Raw genomic sequence first — 22,270 nt, 5'->3', positions numbered from 1 at the left:
GTGTTTAAAAAAAGTACATCTCAACTAACTGTTGGCACCACGACAGAGACCAATGGGCAGAACCGACTCAGCATGCAGAGACATCCCAGAAAGCTACCATCCGGCTGGGCTTGGATTTGCAGCCAAACTGCAAGGCGACAGAGAAGGACTGAAGCAGACAGTCACACAATCCCACCTAAGTTTGGAAGAGTGGCACCCTAAGCAAGAGAGGAGGCAATCAAAGCAGGAGGTGTTTAAAAATAAACACACTCCCAAAAGCAATATTTTCAACAAATTGTGATCTGGGAAGACCCACACATTTCAAACATGGCAGTGAGTCTTGCTGCTCAAATGCCTTCCAAGTAGAAGAGGCAAGCCAAGGACCTCTCCTGCAAAACAAGAGCCAAGGTCAAGGATGCTCAGAGGGAGAGTTCTAGCACTGAGCCATGAGCAGCGGCCAGAAGGAAGCAGGTAGCAGCTAGAGAATCACTCCAGGAACACACTCAGGGCACCCACAGTCTGCCTCAATGATTAAGGTAGGTCAAGAAGCCCAAAGGGCTCCTGCAGTAGATTCTATTATGGGGGGACCCCAAGAGCCCCCAACACTACAGTAGAGAGCAAAACACTGGAGAATTCAGACCAAGTGGTCCTGCTGCCTTGGGCTTTGCTACCTAAATAATCTCCCCATGAAGGGACCATGTAACTTTGCAAAGCTGCCCTTTGCCTCAGCCACCAGCATTTAACTTACTAAGCTGACGTCAACAATGTATGTAAAATGTGAAGCATTTGCCTGGGCCAAAGTGACCCTAGAAGATTTCTGCTGAGTGCAGCTAAAAGAAAGCTTTGTTGTCATGTGGGCAACCCTTTGGGCAATTTCTAGGATGGTGGGAGGGTGAAAGCTCTAGACTGTCTCTGCCTGCAGAACCACCCTAGCCAGGCCTGAGCACTTTTGTTCTGAAGGAAAACCCCACCTCTGCTTGTGCTTCCAGAAAGGTTGAAACTTAACACTTCACACCAACAAGACAAAAGAGCCACTCACACCTGTCACTTGGCTTTGTTACCCATTCCTGGCCTGTTGAGGAACCCTTTCCAGCTATCCCTTGGCCTTTTTAGGCCACCGGAGCGAGTCAGGTCTCACGCAAATGGGAATCCACCCCACATAGGATGTTGCCAGGCCCACAGGAGTTCCAGACACAAGTTGGAAGGGGTCCCCCGAACAGGTGCCAAAAGTGAAAGACATAGCTGTCAACTTTTCCCTTTTCTTGCAAGGAATCCTATTTGGAATAAGGGAATTTCCCTTAAAAAAGGGAAAATGTTGACAGCTATGGTGAAGGGGCAAGCAAGCACCTCTCCCAGCGCAGCAAGCAGAGTAGCCTCTGGTGTAACCCTCCAATCAAGGCTTTGATCATCAGCAGTTGAGCAAAGGACGACCAGGATATCAGCCAGGAAAAGCTTCTTTCTGCCTTGGAATGAGCCTGTCGGCTCAAGACACATACACAGAGCAGCATTGCCACCTTGTGACTGAATGGCAGAAACAAGATTTCTTCCTCGCCCTGGCAGCCACCCAGATTTAGGTGGTTCCTGAAATATACCGGACTAAGCTGGTCAGAGGACACAGGTGGCACTGTGGGTTAAACCAGAGAGCCTAGGACTTGCCAATCAGAAGGTTGGCAGTTCGAATCCGCGCAACGGGGTGAGCTCCCGTTGCTCAGTCCCTGCTCCTGCCAACCTAGCAGTTCGAAAGCACGTCAAAGTGCAAGTAGATAAATAGGTACTGCTCTGGCAGGAAGGTAAGTGGTGTTTCTGTGCGCTGCTCTGGTTCGCCAGAAGCGGCTTAGTCATGCTGGCCACATGACCCAGAAGCTGTACGCCGGCTCCCTCGGCCAGTAAAGCGAGATGAACGCCGCAACCCCAGAGTTGGTCCTGACTGGACCTAAAGGTCAGGGGTCCCTTTACCTTTAAGCTGGTCACATTTATTTACTGCATACAGAAGAATCATAGAATTGTAGAGTTGGAAGGGACAACAAGGGTCATTTAGTCCAACCCCCTGAAATGCAGGAATCTTTTGCTCAATGTGGGGCTTGAACCCACAACCTTGAGAATTAAGAGTCTCATGCTCTGCTCACTGAGCTACAGCCAGAGCCAACCCATAGGAGATTTTCTCAGAGATGCTTACAAAAAGAAACAAAAAATACGATATAAAATAAAACCACCAATTAACACACAAAACAGTGTTTGAAGGGTCCAGACAGAAGTTGAAACAGAAGTTGTTTTAAAAGGCCTGGGTGACTAGAAAGGTCGTATTGGAAGTATGGGGTCCAAGTGCTAGATCTAACCAACTGCCTGCAAAAGTTATTGGGAAAGGAGTTGATTATTGGGGCCAGCCCCAGAGCAACCTCTGGTTCAGAAACTTTGCCTTGTGCCAACCTCACCAGACCACTCTGGAGCCCAGAGACCCAAGGGGGCTCTATCAAGATCAGTCCCAGCTGCTGCTGCAAAGGCACCACTCTTGTCCAACTCTTGGCTGAAGTGAAATCCAGGCCATTGATTGATTGAGACTTGAGTGATTGAGAGTGGCATGTTTGTATGGGTGGTTTGTGTGAGACACAGAGAGAGATCTGTCTCTGCATGCGAGAGAAATGTAGATATATATGAGGGTGGTGAAGAAGAGATGCACTTAGGAAGACCCACACATCTGTGCTGTGTGAGAAAGAAAGAAAGAAAGAAAGAAAGAAAGAAAGAAAGAAAGAAAGAAAGAAAGAAGAGAAAATGTGGTGTGAGAGAAGGCGAGATGTATGTGTGTAGTTGTGTATATGTGAAGGATATGGGGAGGGGGAGATATGCATGAGTTTCTATGGAGTGTCTGCATATGGTGAGTGCAATTATCTATTTATTAAAATATTCGAATACCACTATTATCATAAAAATATACCAAATGGTTTAGAGCAATAAAAACTCATATAAACCATACCATAAGCTGAATGTAGGACAGCATTCTTACTATTTTTCTGTAGTGTGTATTTTATCTTATGGAACACTAAATTTTTACAGTGGTACCTCAGGTTAAGTACTTAATTCGTTCTGGAGGTCTGTTCTTAACCTGAAACTGTTCTTAACTGAAGCACCACTTTAGCTAATGGGGCCTCCTGCTGCCGCCACACCGCCAGTGCATGATTTCTGTTCTCATCCTGAAGCAAAGTTCTTAACCTGAGGTACTATTTCTGGGCTAGCGGAGCCTGTAACCTGAAGCGTCTGTAACCCGAGGTACTACTGTGTGCTTCTTTTCGAGCCCTGTGGCATTTCATGGGAGCATTAAGGTAAAATCCTCAATTACTGAGTTTACAAACATAAGTATACAGTGGTATCTCGGGTTACATACACTTCAGGTTACATACGCTTCAGGTTACAGACTTCGCTAACCCAGAAATATTACCAAGGGTTAAGAACTTTGCTTCAGGATGAGAACAGAAATTGTGCAGCGGCAGCGCAGCAGCAGCAGGAGGCCCCATTAGCTAAAGTGGCGCTTCAGGTTAAGAAAAGTTTCAGGTTAAGAACAGACCTTCAGAACGAATTAAGTTCTTAAGCCAAGGTACCACTGTATTTAGGAGGGCAACCAATCTTAGAAGTGCCAAGTCAGGGGAAGAGAATACGTGCTTGCTGGGCTCTGCCTTCTTCCTAATCATGGGTTGCCACATACATGCCTCTTCCCACAACGACCTTGCAACAAACCCTACACCCAGTTTCCTTGAATGGGGAAATCCATTTCCCAACATGCTTACCTTCCAGCCTTATATCACCCGAATCTCTGGAACCCAAACGCACCCTGCACACACCTGTCCGACAGGTGGCAAAGTCTCTTTTTGCTAAGCTGCCTAAGTTCTTTTTGCTAAGCTGCCTCTAAGGCCTGCAATAATGCAATAACCTCACTCAAAGAGGTTGCAGACTACTTCCCATTCACCATTCCTGCCCCCAGAGAAAGGTGGTGGGGTATCCAATAACAAGGTTGTGCTCTTCCATAGGAAGTGGATTCTTCTGCTTGCCTAAATGATGTCCTTCCCTTACACTGTGTAGTGCAAGGAAGGTGTCAGGTGCTTGCAGGAGAGACAGGTGCTCTTCCCCTCCTGCAAGCATGGAAGCGGTAGGGGCTGCTTGAGTTGGAGGCACACCTGCAGAACAGAGGTGTGCCATCAAGGTCCCTGCTTAGTGTAACTGGAAAGCTCACAAGCCGGGATGGATAACCATTTCCTGTTTAACCCAAGCACCTGGGACTTGAGGGCATATGCCCATCATAGAATTGTAGAGTTGGAAGAGATCCCTAGGGTCATCTAGTCCAATCTCCTGCAATGCAGGAATCCCTGCTCAATAATCCCTGACGGATGGCCATCCAACCTCTGCTTAAAACCCTCCAAGGAAGGAGAATCCACCCCCTTCCAAGGGAGACAGTTCCACTGTCAAACAGCTCTTCACAATATATCTATACTGCTCTTCATCCAAGGGCTATCACTACAGTAAATGGCAGTTCCACCATGGCTATTAGCTATTTCAGTACAATGAATCCATCTAATTCCGCTTAGGTCCGTCCTCAAAGATCTAGTTTTTACTTTCTGTGTACCACAAGCTGCTTTGAGCACATTTTATTTTGTGGAAAGGTAAATACAGGCTGATCCAGAGAATCTTTAGGAAAACAGAGCTTGCAGAAATGCTTAAGTGTTTAAGTGATTTCTATTCTAAATAAAGTACTTGCTTGGCTTTAAACACATCTGTATAAAATAGTGTGCTATGGAGATAAACCTATCATGTGAACCACACAATCAGCCATCTGTGTGGTGGGCTCAGGACAGAGCAGAGTCCTTTCTTCCTTGCCACCTAATTCACTTGTTGCCAGCTTACTGGGGTTTTTCTCAGGAAGGATCATGAAGGAGAGTGCTATTAATCCTACTGGCCAAAAGAGAAGCTTCATGCTTGCGAGTACCAAGCACAATGGACGCACAGCTCAGGGGATAGCTTACACTGCAGTAGTAAAGCAGATGAGCCTGGGTCTGACCAAGCAAAGACCATTATGCAGTTGCTCAAGGCCTCCCAATTCTCTTTCTCCTGATCAGCACCACACCTCCTGCCTCTCCGCTGAGTTCTTTGAGACTTCCAAGCTCTAACAGCGCAAAAAACTGTTCAGAAAATCACTGTACTCTCTTATAGAGTTCAAATTTCAAAACATCCAGAGTGTGGTTGAAATGACACAGTATTAATGGGGGAACAACCAATTGCCACCATTTTTGGGCACGGAGCACACTTGCAAGTGTTGCAAAGCAGAAGGCATAGCTTCTGCAGGGCATCCGTCGGCAGCTACAACTACCCAATTAATTCATCAGGAATAGTGTACGAACCTGCTATGCCCTGTCCATGCATGGGCACCAAAACCAACAATTCACACATGCACTTAACTGAGAAAACAGCTGTCAAGGTAAAATGCATTTTATTAATGCGGACTACTGAGAAGTGAATCCCACAAGAGCCACCCGCCTCCCGAACAGTGCAAGGACACAGTCGGCTGCCGGCAACACCAGCCACCCTGTTAAAACTTTGGCGCGTCCACATTGACATCTGAGGAGAGAAAAGGTTCCATGGCTTGGGAATATACAAGCGTTGTCTGATGTGCACGAGGCCACAAGGGAAAGTCCACACACGAGTTGGAAGGGAGCTTCCATCCAATGGAATATGTGCAGAATATGGAGTTCAGGGAGGCCTTTGTATCTTCCTGACCTTGAGGTAAAGGCACTTCCTTGCCTGGTGAGCAGCTACAGAGAATTCTAGCAACCAGAGTTCAGTTGCACACCATATTTTACAAAAACTAACCTGTTATGCAATTGAAGCATAGCTTCAAAAAATGGAAAACGCACTTAAATCCAAACACATTAGCCACAACTGGGCAGAATTTGAATCATTTACTACAAAAAGCATCTTCAAGGACAAGTACAGGAACTGCTGCAGCAAATTGTTAAGTGGCCTGCCAACAAGCTTGAGAATGCAAGACGAGCATATTCTAAACCAGTTTCGAGCGACGAAGTTAAGGTTGCCAATTCTTGTCTTTTATCCTGTTCTCCAATAAAAAGAGAGCTTTGCGCTCAGTGGGTCTGCAGAGGGAAATGGCACCACTTGGCATCACATTCATTTCACAGAAGATGGAATTTTTTAAAGGGGTTAACCGCAATAGGATATGATAAAACTCAAAGGATGGAATGTTTGAAATTGCGCTAAACTAAACTACAAGCTGTCATGTTTGAGTTTACGAACGCCAATTTCTTTGAAACGCAAATGCACTAACACTACGCATGTTTAAAAAAACACAAGGAATGCTGAGTGTCAAAACAGCTCAGTTCCGGAATCATCCATGCCCTGTTTTGTATCAAGGGAGATGTCGAAGCAGGGGAGGGAGCAGCCCCACTTCCAGGCCATTTCAGTTGTGCCACGCCTGCCACGATTGCAGCTCCACAAGGCAAAGTCCCGTCTCTTCCAGAATGTGCACACAGGAATGTAAGGAGCCAGTTCTCTGTGCTGTCCATCCCCAACACACGGACACGGAGCAGGGAACACTTGGCCACCCGCCTTGGGTCCCCTCCGCTAGACGACATTTCTAGGAGTGCCGTTATGAGTCACTGCTTTTAGACCAGGGATGCTTGCTTGATGGTTGCAGGATCGGTGGGAGGAAATGCCTACTTCAAAGACCTCGTGGATGGCCTTGCGGAAGCAGTGGAAATTGTAGTCTATTAAACCTGGGGGAGCAAGAGAAACAAACCACAGGTGACAATCGAGAGAAGGCAAAGCACAACCTCATCTGGGAGCCTCTTACCAGAAGACCCTCAGCACCCTCTGCCATTCATTCTGGGTGTAAAGCCCTTGACCCAGCTGTTCTGCACAGCAGCAGACAGAAGCTCTACAGCTGCATCAGTTACTGCCAAATGCATTCCAAAACACAGTTGACTAAACATGCCTGTTCTTGTTTTAACATGCCTGACGGTATCCAGGCATGTTAGAAAGGGGCCCTGCTCTTCCAGCATCTCAGACTGCCTATCTGGTCGAGACACAAATAGCTACAACAACACAAAACACAACTCAACAACCCAAGAAGATGAGCAACTTTACATGCTCAGGCAGACACTCGTGCTGCTTCAGGGTTTGGATCCAAGCAGCAAAGATTGCATGGCAAATAAAGATTCAGTTGGATGGAAGCCCAAACCTGAGCTTCTTTAGTAAGAATAACTGGGACAGGATAAATATAGAAACAGGCCCTTGATCTGCAACATGGTTTTAGAAGCGGGGAGGCCATCCAAAATGGATTTTGGAGTCAGCCAACCTGGAAAAATGAATATAGGTTGAGTCTATGGCAGAGTATGTGACTCCAGAGGCCCTGGAGCACTAGGCAGAGATGAGGAGGGCAGCACTAAGGAGGGCATCAAATAGCACAAGCTAGTTGATGCAAGGGACAAAAAAACAACAGCCTCCAATCAAGTTTTACATTGCACTGAAAACACATCATGCAGAAGGACCTTTTCCGGAATGCTACCATAAGGAGGCTCTCAGCACCCTCCTAGGCTTGCTGCCCTTTGCTTGAATCTTTGCAGCCCTTTCCCCCTTCTTCCAGGCTGGCAGCACAAGCCCAGGCACACACTGCTCAGCTCCCACTTGAGGAGTGACATCATAAAACCTTTGCCTGTGTACCTTATGATAGATTGTTTAGTTGTTTATTGATTCTGCTTATATAATTTTGTATATTGTTTCTCTTTATTTTTATTTCCTTGTACCCCACTCTGAGGGACGCAGGTGGCGCAGTGGTCTAAACCACTGAGCCTCTTGGGCTTGCCGATTGGAAGGTCGGTGGTTCGAATCCCCACGATGGGGTGGGCTTCTGTTGCTCCGTCCCAGCTCCTGCCAACCTAGCAGTTCAAAAGCACATAAAAGTGCAAGTAGATAAATAGGTACCGCTCCGGCGGGAAGGTAAACAGTGTTTCCGTGTGCTGCTCTGGTTCACCAAAAGCGGCTTAGTCATGCTGGCCACATAACCAGCTGTACACCAGCTCCCTCGGCCAGTAAAGCGAGCTGCAACCCCAGAGTCGTCCGCGACTGGACCTAACAGTCAGAGGTCCCTTTACCTTTTTTTACCCCACTCTAGGAGATAAATACTGTAAATAAACAAGGTTGCAGAAGACTAATGAGAAGACTTGAAAACTTGCCCCAAGGGGATTTTGGTGAGTGCAGCTCACAAGGATCAACTCTTCACAAATTGCAATTACCAGATTTGTGCAACCCCATAGAAGCTGGAGCCCAGGCACTCAATCGCGGGACACACCAATCTTCTTCCTCACCTTTGCGTTCAAAGCTTTCTTCTCTAAGGATGCACACCAAGGCCAGAAACTTGGTCACTTCTTTTAAATACAGCACAGTTGTGTTGTTGAGCTTGATGATGGCCATAGACTCCTTGTCGTAGGCACTACCGCTCCCATCCTCCTTGAGCCTACGGTTGTTTGAGACAGAAGGGACTGTTCAGGGCACACAATTAGCTAAGGACTTTGAGGCAGCATTTTAACAGTAATTGAATACTGGACTGAGGCATTAAGCAGCAATGAGGAATGTAAGAATCTTGTGGACACAGTTTCTCTTGAGTTCAGCAAAGCACTTAACAATGTACCAGGATATTCTGATGAAGCAGCTAGCTAAATGCAGGACTGAAGATTCACAGCTGAGGGATTCACAGCTGGTTGTAAAACTAGCCAAAAGGAAAATGCTCACCAACAGCTCCTCATCAAACTGGAGAGAAGTTTTGGAATGGGGTAGTGTAGGCCCCCACCCTGGGTCTGGTCCTCTCCACTGAATTAGATGGAGGGTGAAAGGAATTCTGATCAGATTTGCAAACTATACAAGACTGGGAGGACAGCTAACACCTCCAAAGGCCAGAAGAAAATTCAAAGCAACCTTGATAAAAGGGCCAAAACAAAATGAAGTTCAACGGGAGTTCTATATTTAGGCAAATAAGATGCATCTGTATGGGACTGGGGTGTGGGTGGGTGTGGAATGGTAGGTTTAGCAATAGTACGGAAAAGAGTTGGAGCTGATTGTAAGATGCATAATGTGAATGGGCAGCATACAAAAGGGTTTCTTCATTATTCGGTACAAATGAATATATTAAAATGTCTCAGTATCATAAATACAAAAAAATATTTACACATGAATCCATCCAAACACCTTCCTACTTTACATCACTCGCTCAAAACAGACACTGCAATTTCTAGTACCCCTCCTTACTAGCAACAAAATCATACAGAAAATGTGTTATAGTTTCACACCCAATATTTCAAAAGCCAGGGCTTCCTCAATGCTAGGTTTTCATTTTCTCATGACATTTGACAACAGATTTCCCTCTAAGCTACTTCAAGATTCTCTGAAATGCCAAAGAAGCACCACATGGTACTTACCCATATATACAAGAAACATCAATGACTACATCTATCATGTCGCAGCAGAGCTCGTATGACTGCATATCAACAGGCGAACTATCTGTTGCAATATAGATCTTGCTGACGACATCGAAGAGAAAAGCTTTTTCAATACCGGAATTCTTAAAGAAGAAAAAACAAGTTAAAATGGTTGTCTCACATACTGAACTATTTCTCAGCTTACTGGCAACTCTTGTTTTACTTTTTTACTGAAGGCAGATGGTCAGACAGGAAGGGGCCTTGCATCCCCACTCTAAGAGCGCAAGGAAGAAGAGCTCACTGCTGGATCAGGCCAAAATCTGGCCCAGCATCCTGTTCTCCACAGTGGTTAACTAGATGCCCCAATGGGAAGCCCAAAGGTAGGACCCAAGTGCAAGAGCAGCAATACGCTTCCCACTTGAGATTCTCAGCAACTGGCTTCCAGAGGCAAGCTACCTCCAATGGCAGAAGCAGAGCACAGACATCCAGAAATTTGTCTGATCTCCTTTCAAAGCCACCCAAGCAGCCACCACTATCTCTTGCAGGAAATGAAGATGGTGGCCTCACATTAGCCAAACCTACCTCAAAGACACCACCACCAGTGTTTCTAATAGCACATTGTGCCAGCTGCAAAACTGACAGCCATACTACCAGTTTGATTTTCAAACTGGTGGTAGTGATGGGGCATCTGTTGTCCATTTTGCAGTGTGAAATGAAGGCACCCGAAACAACTAAACACGCTCAGAAGGTAATAAATAACTGGCTATCTTTTTATAAAGCAACAAGCAAGACTCTCTAGTAGAGGATTCTGTTTTGAGGAATGTCTTGTCCACATTTGCTGCCATCTCCGAAGGTATCAGTCAACTATTTAGGAAAATATTTTTTGTGCGCTTTAAGAGGCCTACTAAATCCCCCCCAAGCCTATTATGCTGCACAAGCAGTTGCTTTATTTTGCTGGTGTTTTATTATACACATTGGGGGAATGTAAGTAGGCTGGATAAAAACTTGCCCTTTTACATAGAAGTTGATAGTTGTACTAGACCAGGCTTCCTCAAACTCAGCCCTCCAGATGTTTTGAGACTACAATTCCCATCATCCCTGACCACTGATCCTGCTAGGTAGGTATCATGGGAGTTGTAGGCCAAAAACATCTGGAGGGCCAAGTCTGAGGAAGCCTGCACTAGACTCTTGTTTTAAAAAATATAAAGTGCAAAGGTGGAAGCTTAAATCTTAAGGGGACGTAAATCTTTTTCCTGCTGATTAAAATGACTTGTTATAAATAAATACAATTATTCTGTCTATGGAGGATATAAGCCTATAGAGCCTCCAACCCACCTTCAAAATCTTCCCTTTGCAGAGAGCATCTCAGAATCCAAGATGCCACTGGACATCTGGCCACTGGCTAGAGCTGAAGAAAAAGGCTATTTGCTCACAGGAGCCCTGACTGAGCACAAGCTGCTATTGCAGGTGCTGTAATGAAGAAGTCCAGCATAGATCATGGTTTGAGAGCTCCCCAACTGCTGGAGCCCGCAGAGAACTACACACATTTTTGAAGCAAAAGCCTGTAGTTCCAAGTTCTAACCAAGTATGCCAGTTACTCATTATTTCTTAGCAATATGTCTTCCAAATAAGAGCTTCTAAGCAAGTCCATACGCTTACCAACCCAACAAAGCATTACTGCAACATTTAAAAACAAGTCATTGAATTCATTGCCCAATCTTCACTAAACGTTCCCAGGGCAGGGTACAAAAACATGACAATTAAAGTACATGTACAACACCTACTTACTGATATAAAGATATTTAGCAGGTTTTCCAAAGTTGGCAACTGTGGAATGAGCTTCTGTACCACCTTGCTGAAGGCTTCAAATATAGAATGATCATAGATGCTGGTCAAATAAAAACTACAAAGCAGAACACTGTTATTAGCTATCAGAACAGTTCCAGGTTTAATTTGCTGCTTTGGCATACTGAAAGCAAAACTGAAGCATCAAGGAGGCCCACACTGAACAGCTTCAAATACATTTAACATACTCTGGAAAGTCTTGTTTTTCTCTTTGTTCCCCTCAGAGATGAGATCATTGCTTCCAAAGATACCTTTTAAGGTGAAGACTAATTTGCATCTCAAAGAAACCGTGAGGGGGGGAGATAACAAAGAGCAAAAGCAGTTTAAATATTTTTGCAATCTCTCCTTATTGCACACAATAAGGAGCAACCCTTTTTGTAAACATTTCTCTGGAAATACAGAATATAATCAAGGGGCCAGACATACCTCAGGGAGGAAGGAATGCTGCAGGGCCACTACTGGAAAGAGCCTTCCCCCATAGGGACCAGTAGGAGGGCCTCATCTGCAGGTCTCATGGCATGGACAGGTCTACACATGAGAGTGGGTGTTCTCCTGGATATTTGGGGCCCAAGCCATCAAGGGCTTTAAACCTAAGTGTGAGCACCATATTTAGGCCCAGAACAACATCTGCAGACAATGTTAACTGTTGTAAAATGGGAATTAGATGTGCTTGACCCACTACCCTATCAGCACCCTAGCTAATATGTTTTGCACAAATTGTAATTTCCATAATGTCTGGTCAAATTGAATGTACACTTTTTAAGAAGACGCCAACAATAATCGACAGAGACTAATGATTTTTAAACACAACTACTCACAAAACCTGCAAATGATTAGTACCATCTTGGAATACATATTCCTCCTTTCTGTATGGAAGAGAAAATACCTCTTCTAACATTATGCAAATGCCCCCCCCCCATCAGAGCTACCTCTTTATTCATGTGTAGATTAAGACTCATATTATTAGTCAAGTAACAATTGACTTCTTCTTGACCAATAGACTCACTATTGGTCTTAGCCGCTCAGAGCCAGTATTTACATGCAGGGGAAGTCCCTAATTCACTGAGGATTTGAGACCCATAGGCTACCCTCACTTGGTTTAGCCAACCAGTTAAAAGTTGTTCCTGGGATGTGGCTGCTGTTGCATGCTGACAGCTTCTAGGAGACACAGGTGAGAGCTGAGTGCAGGGTGAGGACCAAAGGTAGACAAACTACCCCAGAAGGAGCATGACATGCACCGCACCAGAGGTACTACCCCTCCCCTAACACCACATACACCCTGCATATGCTGTAGAGGAAAGTGACGGGCAGATGGGGCTCATCAACCTGAGAAGGTAGCCCATCTAGGAGAAGGGAAATTCTGATCTTAAACCTTCACTGCCTTGAGGGAGAAGAAAAGTCTAAGGAATAAAGCCTACATAAATCCAAAGTGGAGTTAGACGACACCTTGGAACTCTTGCACCCAAGCTGGTGCCAAACATCCTGTTCTGCCTTTTTTTGGACAACATCAGCAAGGTGGGTGGGGGGTTGGGGTCCTGTCGTCTGTGCAGCCCACCACCTCCATACACACTGCCCAAGCTTGCACAGTGATTTGACTTCATCCCCGTAAGCACACTTCATTGTCTCGAGACAAACAAATGCTAACAACAACAACAACTGATTATTCAGCTGATGGTCCCAGCATTAAACAAGCCCTCAAAAATGCAGCTTCTCCAGATTTGGTCTCAAACGGGAGAAAATTGTGTCCAAATGAAGTCCACTTACCTAAGGTGAAGTTTTTCTAGCCCAGCATCACCAAGATCATCATTGGCTCTCTGATGAATATCTCTTTGAGTTTCTATTTTATGATCATCTGACAAACCATCAACTTTATGAATAAAAACCTCAAAGTTCATTTCTGGATTAATTTTGTAAGCTTTTGAGACTGTAATGTGCAACCTGGTTAATGCTTCCATGTAGTCATCCTGTAAGCAAAATATAATTTGCATTCTTCAGTCAGAATTAAATGTACAGGCCATACATTACTAAGAAACGTAGTGATGTCTGCTTGTTGATATTTACAATTTACAATTACTATAATAGAAACAGACCTTGTGAGAATCCCAAGGATAATTCAAAATCAAAATAGTTCTATTCTTGACCAGATCTCATCCCAAAGACTAAAAATACTGTTACAGAAACCGATAAATTCAACTACAAACTGGTCTCTAAAAGCTGGATTGTTTGCTTGAGCTGTGTTCTACCTTACTTAACACTGCCCAAATTACTCAGTAGTATTCCTATCTGATATGCTAATGCCCCTACACAATGTCATTCCTGCCATTACCAGTATTTTAAAGGTTGTAATCTGCTCTGAGCTGTGACCTGTTTAAAAGAGAACAACTGACAGACTACAGCTACTTGATATTTACGTACACTTGATATTTATGTTCAGGATCATTGCTTGCAACATCCCCAATACATCCTCCCCACCACTCACAGAGCAACCTACTCTGTTCCCCAAAGTGAAGCTTCATAATGACCTGTGCATCAATAACATAGATGAGGGCTCCAGTTCCCCTGAAGATCATCTCATAATCGAACGTTGGATCAAAAAAATCCATTTGTCCAGGAAAATCCCATATTTGGAAGTTCACAAAGGAGCTATTTGAAATATCATCTTTATAGATTTTGTTGGTACTCTCCAAGAATAAGGTTTCATTAGGAGACATTTTGTGGAACACCACCTGTGTGCAATAGAGAGCATACAACCATTATTTACTTTTTTGCTGTTTTACATTTCTACCCTTCCTTCCACTAAGGAACTCAAGAATCCTTGTTCTCTCCTCCACCCATCCATTTTATCTCCAAAATAACAAGAGGAACAACTCCCCCCTTCTCAGTGAGGGTCAGGAATGAGAACCTGAAGCTGCATCTTTCTCTCAAGTCTCTTGCCTGAACCGCCAACTATGATGCTACCTTGAGGAGGAGCAAGTAAAGAAATGTCAGGCCTGTAGACATCCTGATGTGGAATGACAGGTTGAACGGTGGAGTATTAGGGAAAGAACTTACCTTGTTCCACTTGGGCATGAAGAAAAGAGATCTTGCTCATACCCCTGCAGGCTCCCTCCGCCTGATTAGTCCCCCTGCTCTCCCCAGTCATGAGTGATTATTATTGTTAATAATAATACACCCAATTATATCCCACCATTCTTCTAAAGATTTCAAAGTGGTGCATATGATTCCCCCTCCCCATTTTATCCCCACAACAACCCTGTGAAGTAGGTTGCGCTGAGTGACAATGACTGGCCCCCCAAGATCACTCAAGGAGTTTGAACCCTGGATTCCTCTCAGGTCCTAGTCCGACCCTAAACTTCGATCTCCTCCCTCGTCGCTGTCCCGAAGCCCCCGCGATGTTCCGGACACGACCCCACGCCAGGGAGAAGTGGCGGGAGGCCCTACGCACCTTCTGGATCGACGATTTCCCGCTGCGACGCAGCCCCATAAGCAAGATCCGAGGCTGCTTGGAGGAGTCGCCGCCCGCTCCGCCGCCCGAGCCGAGCCCGCAGTTGCTGCCCCCGCCGCCTCCTACGCCGCCGCTCCCGCCAGGCCCCCCGATGATTCCTCCGCCGCCGCCTCCGCTGCCGCCGCCCAGCTCGGCCCCGCCATCGATGTCCTCTTCGTCATCCTCCTCGTCGTCGTCGTCCTCCGCGCCGTAGCCGAAGTCCTTCGGGAAGGAATCCGCCGCCGCCGCCGCTGCTGCCGCCACCGCCGCCCCGAGGCTCCCGCCCGGCAGAGCCCCCGACGCTGGCTCCTCGACCGCACCAGGACCCGCCGCCGCCCCGAATTGCAGGGCCGCCATCACGAGCTGCCAAAGGCGCCCCCCACTCCGACAGCTCCTGAGCCCGCCCCCATCTCCCAACACCTCGCGCACCGATTGGCCCGCAGGAGCAAGAGGCATTCCCATTGGCCGAAAATGAGACGGCAGCGCGGCGCGTGACCGGAGGGGGGCGCGCGGGGACCGTGCTTTCAGCTACCTGTCCGGTAAGGAAGGGGCGCCCTTTGATGACATCCGATAGCAGGCCTCGCCTCGCCCAATGGCGCGTCTTCTTCTTCTTCTAGTCCCACCCCCACCTGGGATCCGCCTTCCGGGCGACTTCCTGGTTTTGTCAAGGGAGCAGAAACAGCAGCGGCCTTGCATTCAGTGTTGTCACCTGCGGCGGCAGCAGCAAATTCATCGAACGTTTAGGATGTCCTTGTTTCGGCGTCGCGAACCGCCCTGGAATCGCGCGGAAGCGGCGCAACGGGGGGGGGGGGTTGGCATCCACCCATTCGAAAGTTCTCCTGAAAAAGTGCGCTACGGTCGTGGAAGCCAATAAACTGACACCCCCAAGCCCTCCGCTCCTTCCCCCTTTCCACGGACTCACTAAAACAGCATGACCGGGAAATTTCTATGGAGGAATAGCTGAAACTTCCAGCATCCCACCAGCGACTCCTCCATTCTTACTCTCATGATCTCCTTGCACTGGGCTACAATTACTACATGTTGATTCTTTCACTGGCCAAAAAGAATTAAGGTTACAATTCTAAACACTCTTAGTTGGGAACTGCAGAAGGATCTTGGGTTGGCTGCAACTGTTCTAAGGGAACAGATAGGTAGCCGTGTTGGTCTGCCATAGTCAAAACAAAAAAAATTCCTTCCAGTAGCACCTTAAAGACCAACTAAGTTAGTTCTTGGTATGAGCTTTCGTGTGCATGCACACTTGGTATCTGAAGAAGTGTGCATGCACACGAAAGCTCATACCAAGAACTAACTTAGTTGGTCTTTAAGGTGCTACTGGAAGGATTTTTTTTTGTTTTGTTCTAAGGGAAGTTAGCTTCCCCCTAGGAATATTAAGTGGCATTCAAGTCCACAGAGGTTGGATGACTATTTGTCATGGTTGTTTGTTGAGATTCCTGCATTGCAGGGGGTTGGACTAGATGACCCTCAGGGTCTCTTCCAACCCGACTGTTCTATGACTCGCCACACCAATGTCTGTGCCCTTATTTGTCTTTCATAAAATCTTTCAGCCCTCCAACGAAAAAAATAGAAAAATTGCCCTGCTGTACAATCGATCCATTTTAAACAGTGCTTTTCTATTTAATGTTTTCTATTTTTTCAAGACAAGGTATTGAAAGATAATAGTCACCATGTTTACAAAAGCATATGAAGAAGACTTATTACTGAAAGAGTCAGGAACACTAGATTTGTGTGCTTCAGGGTCTTTTATTCAAGTAATACAAAAGGGTTTTATTCCCCACGCTTCTCTTCTTGAGGTGGTTCATACTGAGCGAGCTGCAAAGAGAAAAACCCTGATTAAGTCTCAGATCATTTTTGTTGTGTCAAAAAAAGTATGCTCTTGTTAGTGTGAATACATTAGCAGTGCATAATAGAACTTTGGTTCGCTTGCCAAACAAGTTACTAAGCTACCTTTATAAAGAAATTGTGGTTTTAAAAGTATAGATCTGATTGACTTATGCGTTAGTTGCTAGAACCTCAACAAGACAATAAAGATTACATTATGAATAAGGGGACAATAAAGATGTACATTGGGAACAAGGGTGGAAGGAGACCAGAAGCACCTCTTATTTGCCAAGAAGCTGCTGCAGAGGTGGCACTGGGGAGGGCTGCCAGTAAAACAGTAGATCCAGCCTCCAAGGAGCATGGAGCAGCTGTTAATGCTCTCACACAATGATGGTGGTGGCGGCAGCAGCAAACAATGCATTCCCTGGAGGCTGGATCTGCCCCTGTGGATCCTGTTGCCTGAGGTGGTCACTTCACCTTGCCTCATGGGTGAGGTGGCCCTGGGTCAGCAGCAGGAAACTGCCTGGATGAGCTTTGCACTCCACAAACACTGAACACTTTACCTTTGCTTTTAGTTTCTTATTTTCTTCCAACATGGCTTCATACTTCTCTTTCATCTCTGCCACTTCCAAGCGAAGGGCTTCCACTTCAGGGTTTTCTGGAGCAGTAGCTCCTAAGTGATGTTTCATAAAGCTTTTAACCAAAAGTTAAGTTATTTGCTTGCTTGGATGATACCTCACTGTGCAACTGGTGAACTGCAGGCTGAGCTACTCACCAAACTTTAAACTATGCCAGTTAACTCAGGTGCTGCCATCTGTCGGCACATCTACTTTCGTTTTTAGGATTACAGCCCACCAAAGTCAGGTTTACTCCTGAAAATAGTGAGTCATGCTGAGCTGAAAGGAGCCCTTTAGTGAGCCTCGTAATTGGGGCCACAGCACTTTATCCTATAGGCGAACCAGGGACTCAGGGCTGTACTCAGCTACTGTGGGAATCCATTTCCCTAGCTCGGCAGGGCTCCCCTCTCCCCCCATTATTCTCATCCCCATCAAGTAGGCCTGGCAAGTGAAGGATACTCCAAGGCACAGCTGGGTTTCTCTGGTTCTTCGTATAAGGCCACCAGGACTGCGGGAGGAGAAAAGAGAGAGAGGGAGGAAAGGAGAGAGGAGGCTGAGTGGCTCTCTCTGCCCCCTGGGAACATAGGCAACAGCTGCCTTATACTGAGCTAGACCACTCGTCCGTCTAGCACAGCATAGTCAGCACAGACTGGCAGTGGCAGCTCTCCAGCGTTTCGGGCAAGACTGGAGCTGGGACCTTCTGCATGCCAGGCAGGCGCTCTGCCTACTGAGCTCCGTCCCTGCACTCCTCCTCTTCGTCTCCTCCTGCCCGGCTTACCTTTGGTGAGGCTGTCCATGACGCCGGACTTTTCCAGGTAGCGGCGGAACTGCTCCCTCTTGGAGTCGGCGGGCTGTAAGGGAGCGAATGGGGGAGTCAGGGGTTCGAGGGGGCTCCCGCGCTCCCCCGCCCGCCCCTCCTTCCATCTCTCCCTCCCTCCTTCCCCCTCCGCGGGCTCCCCACCTTGTAATTCGCCATGGGGTCCGCCGCCTGAGCCGGAAGTCAGACTGCGCCTGCGCTTCGCACCCTTTGTAAGCGACGCGGCGTCCGCGCGTCGCCATGGAGACCGGCGTTCCTCTTGCCGACGCCACCATAGACTTAGACGGGTAGACATACACGCTCCACGTTCACTGTGGCTCCGCGGCACCCTTCTCGCACGTTGTCCTGGAGGCGGCGCCCGCCACGGGAGAAAAAGGGTGTGTGGAGGCGAGGGTCGAACGCGGCCGAGGAGCTCCCCTCTCCCCGCAGAAGCAACAGGGGAGGAAAAGAGCAAGAGGGCACTCTATTTTTTCCTACCTCTATGGCTGTGCTGCCTCTCCCCGCATATCCCGCCCCTCCCTGTAGGGGGAAGACGAAGGCCCCAAGGCGGCCCCGCCCTCCAGGAGCAGCGCTCAGACGCGGAGGTCCGTGGGCGCCCGCCTGTGGCTGCCCGCGCCGGCCGAGGCCTCCTTCCGGGGCGGGGGGAGTCCTGGGCCGCCGCTCCTGCCGCTCCTCCTCGCCCTGCCGCCGCCGCCCTTGCAGGAAGCCGAGCCTCCCGGCTGGCTCCCCTCGGCGGCGGCGCGAGTCCGGCCGGGGCCGGGCTGGAAGCTCCCTTCCTGGGGGCTCTGCTGTCCCCGCTCGCTGCCGGTGCTGGAGGGCGGGGAGCCGGCCGTGCTCGGCGCCGCCGTGGCCGAGGAGACGGCGCTGCCCGAGTCGCCGCCGCTGCAGGAGCCGCGCCGGGCACCGTTGGGGGGCGGCGGCGAGCGGGACGAGGAAGAGGAGCCGGCCGTCGCCTGGGCTGCGGCGGCACCGGGGCCGCTCTCCTTGGTGCTGCCGCTGCTGCTGCTGCTCCGCGTCGGGCTGCGAGGGCCGGGCGGCGGGTGGGCTTCGTCGGCGGCAGGAGGTGGGCCCTGCGCGAGGCGGTCGTCCGGGCGGGGTCCCCAGGGCGGGGGGTTTGGCTGCTGGCCCAGCAGGGCGGAGCGCGGGCTGCCGCCGAGGGCCGAGGGCGAAGCGCCGCAGGAGCCGGCCCGGCAGCGCTTGCAGGCCAGGTGGGCGACTTCCAGGCCGTTGAGGGCGAGCGACACGACGGCGATGGCTTGCATGAAGAGCAGGAAGACGGTCTTCTCGGTGGGCCGGGAGACGAAGCAGTCGACCACGTTGGGGCACGGCGGCCGGCGGCACTGGTAGAGCGGCTCCAGCTGGAAGCCGTAGAGCAGGTACTGGCCCATCATGAAGGCCACCTCCAGGGCAGAGCGCATCAGGATATGGGCCAGGTAAGTGCACATCAGGGAGCCCCTCAAGGGCGCTTTGCTCAGACGCTTCTGCTCCAGCTGCCGCAGCTCCTTCTCCAGTCTCCGCCGATCCTCCGCCTTCTCTGGGGCTGTCGCCTCCAGCTCAGCCCTCACCTGGGCCTTCTTCTTCTGCCGCTCCTTCTCCAGGGTCCTCAGCCTGTACAAGGCGTGGCCCATGTAGACCAAGGAGGGCGAAGAGACAAAGATCACCTGCAGGACCCAGTACCTGATGAGGGAGATGGGAAAGGCCTGGTCGTAGCAGACGTTCCTGCAGCCGGGCTGCTCCGTGTTACAAATGAAGTCTGCTTGCTCGTCGTCCCACACGTCTTCGGCCGCCACGCCAAGGACCAGCATCCGGAAGATGAAGAGGATGGTCAGCCAGATCTTGCCAATCGTGGTAGAGTGGATGTGGACTTCCTCCAAAATCCCACCCAGGAAATTCCAGTCTCCCATGGCTATGCTGCCATTCTGACCCTAGAAGCCAGAGCAGAAGAAGAAATGGAAAATGGCCGTGTTTGGTGGGCACATGTTGAAAATGCAAAGGCAAAGTTGTCCCTTGTCAACCAACTCCAGATGAACCTCTTCCGTCTACTCTGAATGCTTGATACTCCAGTCAGCTCTAAATAAATAGGGTCTATAAAAGGGTTAAAAACATATACCCATCCATTTTCTTATACCATGCATATTTTTATATGCCACTATAATGTCTCTTCTTACTTGCCTTTTCTTTAAAAATGAAAAAGGCCCAAATGTTGCAATGATCCCCTTAATAATTTTGGTTGCCTCTTTCCAACTCTATAAAATCCATTTTGAGATGAGCAACCAGAACTGTACACAGTATTTCAAGTGTGTTTGCACCACAGATTTGCATTACAACATGATATGGATAATTTATTTTCAATTCTTTCCTAATGATTCCAAACATGAAATTTATATTTTTCGCTGCTGCTGCACACTGAGTCAACATCTTTTTAATTGACTACGACTTCAGGGCTTTGTTCCTGGTTAGTCCCTGCCAGTTCAGAGCCCACAGGCATATGTGCAGTTAGGAATTTTTTGCCCTAGTGTGTATCACTTTACATTTGTTTACATTGAATTTCATTTGCCATTTTACTGCCCATTCACCCAGTTTGGAAAAATTATTTTGGAGCTTCTTTACATCCATTATTTTTTCTAACCACTCTGAATAATTGGGTATCATCAACAAACTTTGCTACCTCACTGTTCATCTTTAACACCAGGTGATTTAGGAGCAAGTTAAAAAACGCTGGTCCCAATACAGTGGTACCTCGGGTAACATATGCTTCAGGTTACATACGCTTCAGGTTACAGATGCTGCTAACCCAGAAATAGTGCTTCAGGTAAAGAACTTTGCTTCAGGATAAGAACAGAAATCATGCTCCGGCGGCGCGGCGGCAGGCAGGAGGCCCCATTGGCTAAAGTGGTGCTTCAGGTTAAGAACAGTTTCAGGTTAAGAACAGACCTCCGGAACGAATTAAGTACTTAACCCAAGGCACCACTGTACTGATCTTTGAGGATGCTTTCTATATCCCTCCATTGGGAGAACCGTGAAGACTTAAAATTCCATTTTGAAAAGTAGAATACTTTAATATTTCCCCCATATTGAGCCTCCAACTTTCTAACAAAGATTGAAAGACATCTCTACTTGTACAAAAAGTACATGAGTCTCTACCAATATCTCCAGTCATTTGCAAGAGATGGTTGCATATAATGCACTATAAATTAATTTGCATCTTGACCACAATTCAAATTTTCAGATTTTGCAAGCTTTGCTCCCTGGAAGAAGCTGATGGCTTCTTGTATTTTGTTTCACTATTTTAGTAGTGCACATACCTTTTCAGCTGAAAACAAATTCTGAAAGCCCAGTGGATTCTTGCAACTAGTTCACCTTCTGTATATTCCATAGGCATTACAAAACAGCACTGGGTTTTTTTCCTTCATGGGAAAAAATGGAACGCGAGGACATAAATCAATCAGCCCTTTGCAGCCGCAGTTGCTTTTCAAAATTTCATTAGAAGCAAAATGATAATCAAGCTGTAAAAGCAAAAACCCCAGAATTGAAGAGATCAACCCTTGTGCCTTTGTGCAGTTTATTTTTCTTCTTGGATTTTCTGGTCCATCACAATTGCCATAGGCAAAAGGAAATAATAATCCAGGCTATGTTCAAATAACTGACCTCCACTCCCAGTTCTGGATAACAGGCTGGCAGGCTGCATCTCTTACCACCTTATTGGTACCAAGGTTGGTGTGAGCCATGGCTCTTCTTTTTATTCCATATCCAGAAACAGGTAGCAAGAAACCCATAATCCACGTTAAGGCCATATATTAGGCCAACCAGCATGTCACAGAATTGTGTGCGATCCTATTGAGCTCTCTGGAACTCTTCATCACATGAGATGGTGAACAAAACAAGAGGCGGGAAACAGCTGGCAGGCACTGAAACCATGGGGTGGAGCCTGCATTTTGTCACAGGGTGGAAAGTGGGCAGGGGAAAGAGATGTTCGCATTGAGGCTCTGCAGAGTTCATGTTGCCTTTGCTGTAGGAAAAAAGTTTCCCTGTGCCCTGCAGCAAAAGCTGTTGAATAATGATGGCTGGAATGGTATATAGAGAGGAAGATATTCTGGCAGGACCAAATGTGGGCCAAGGAGACCAGTTTCAAATGTTATCTTCTCCAAATAACAAGGTGGGGGTGCATCTTGGACTCATCAAGGTTTTTTGAATCTTTAAATAGTTGAACTGGTATCTGAAG

General features: G+C 47.6%; 3 protein-coding genes across 4 annotated transcripts; all 3 read right to left on the bottom strand.

Moving 5' to 3' along the window:
* Positions 1 to 5,435: 5,435 nt before the first annotated feature.
* RRAGC (Ras related GTP binding C) lies at positions 5,436 to 15,157 on the bottom strand. 2 transcript variants are annotated; one of them, XM_081922709.1, is made up of 7 exons: positions 14,737 to 15,157; positions 13,814 to 14,017; positions 13,056 to 13,255; positions 11,235 to 11,349; positions 9,447 to 9,589; positions 8,268 to 8,488; positions 5,436 to 6,749 (listed from the first exon to the last, which is right to left on the bottom strand). In XM_081922709.1, exons 1-7 carry the CDS (start codon positions 15,130 to 15,132, stop codon positions 6,598 to 6,600), a joined length of 1,431 nt encoding a protein of 476 aa, XP_081778835.1. In that variant the 5' UTR covers positions 15,133 to 15,157; the 3' UTR covers positions 5,436 to 6,597. The 2 variants fall into 2 exon arrangements, with proteins under 2 accessions (XP_081778835.1, XP_081778836.1); XM_081922710.1 differs by having other exon boundaries at positions 8,340 to 8,488; positions 14,737 to 15,150.
* A 1,359-nt stretch (positions 15,158 to 16,516) lies between these two features.
* Positions 16,517 to 18,346, bottom strand: MYCBP (MYC binding protein). Its single transcript, XM_081922737.1, has 5 exons — positions 18,193 to 18,346; positions 18,010 to 18,082; positions 17,691 to 17,739; positions 17,178 to 17,307; positions 16,517 to 16,605 (listed from the first exon to the last, which is right to left on the bottom strand). Exons 1-5 carry the CDS (start codon positions 18,205 to 18,207, stop codon positions 16,561 to 16,563), a joined length of 312 nt encoding a protein of 103 aa, XP_081778863.1. The 5' UTR covers positions 18,208 to 18,346; the 3' UTR covers positions 16,517 to 16,560.
* A 274-nt stretch (positions 18,347 to 18,620) lies between these two features.
* GJA9 (gap junction protein alpha 9) lies at positions 18,621 to 21,017 on the bottom strand (the record flags this gene model as incomplete). Its single annotated transcript, XM_081921727.1, has 2 exons — positions 20,717 to 21,017; positions 18,621 to 20,560 (listed from the first exon to the last, which is right to left on the bottom strand). The coding sequence occupies exon 2, from the start codon at positions 19,950 to 19,952 to the stop codon at positions 18,621 to 18,623; it is 1,332 nt and encodes a 443-aa protein (XP_081777853.1). The 5' UTR covers positions 19,953 to 20,560; positions 20,717 to 21,017.
* Between the last annotated feature and the right edge of the window lie 1,253 nt (positions 21,018 to 22,270).

Source organism: Podarcis melisellensis, assembly GCF_964234715.1.
Source record: "Podarcis melisellensis genome assembly, chromosome: 8".
In the NCBI taxonomy this organism is placed as follows: Eukaryota; Metazoa; Chordata; class Lepidosauria; order Squamata; family Lacertidae; genus Podarcis; species Podarcis melisellensis.
This window is presented reverse-complemented; position numbering and strand designations above follow the sequence as displayed.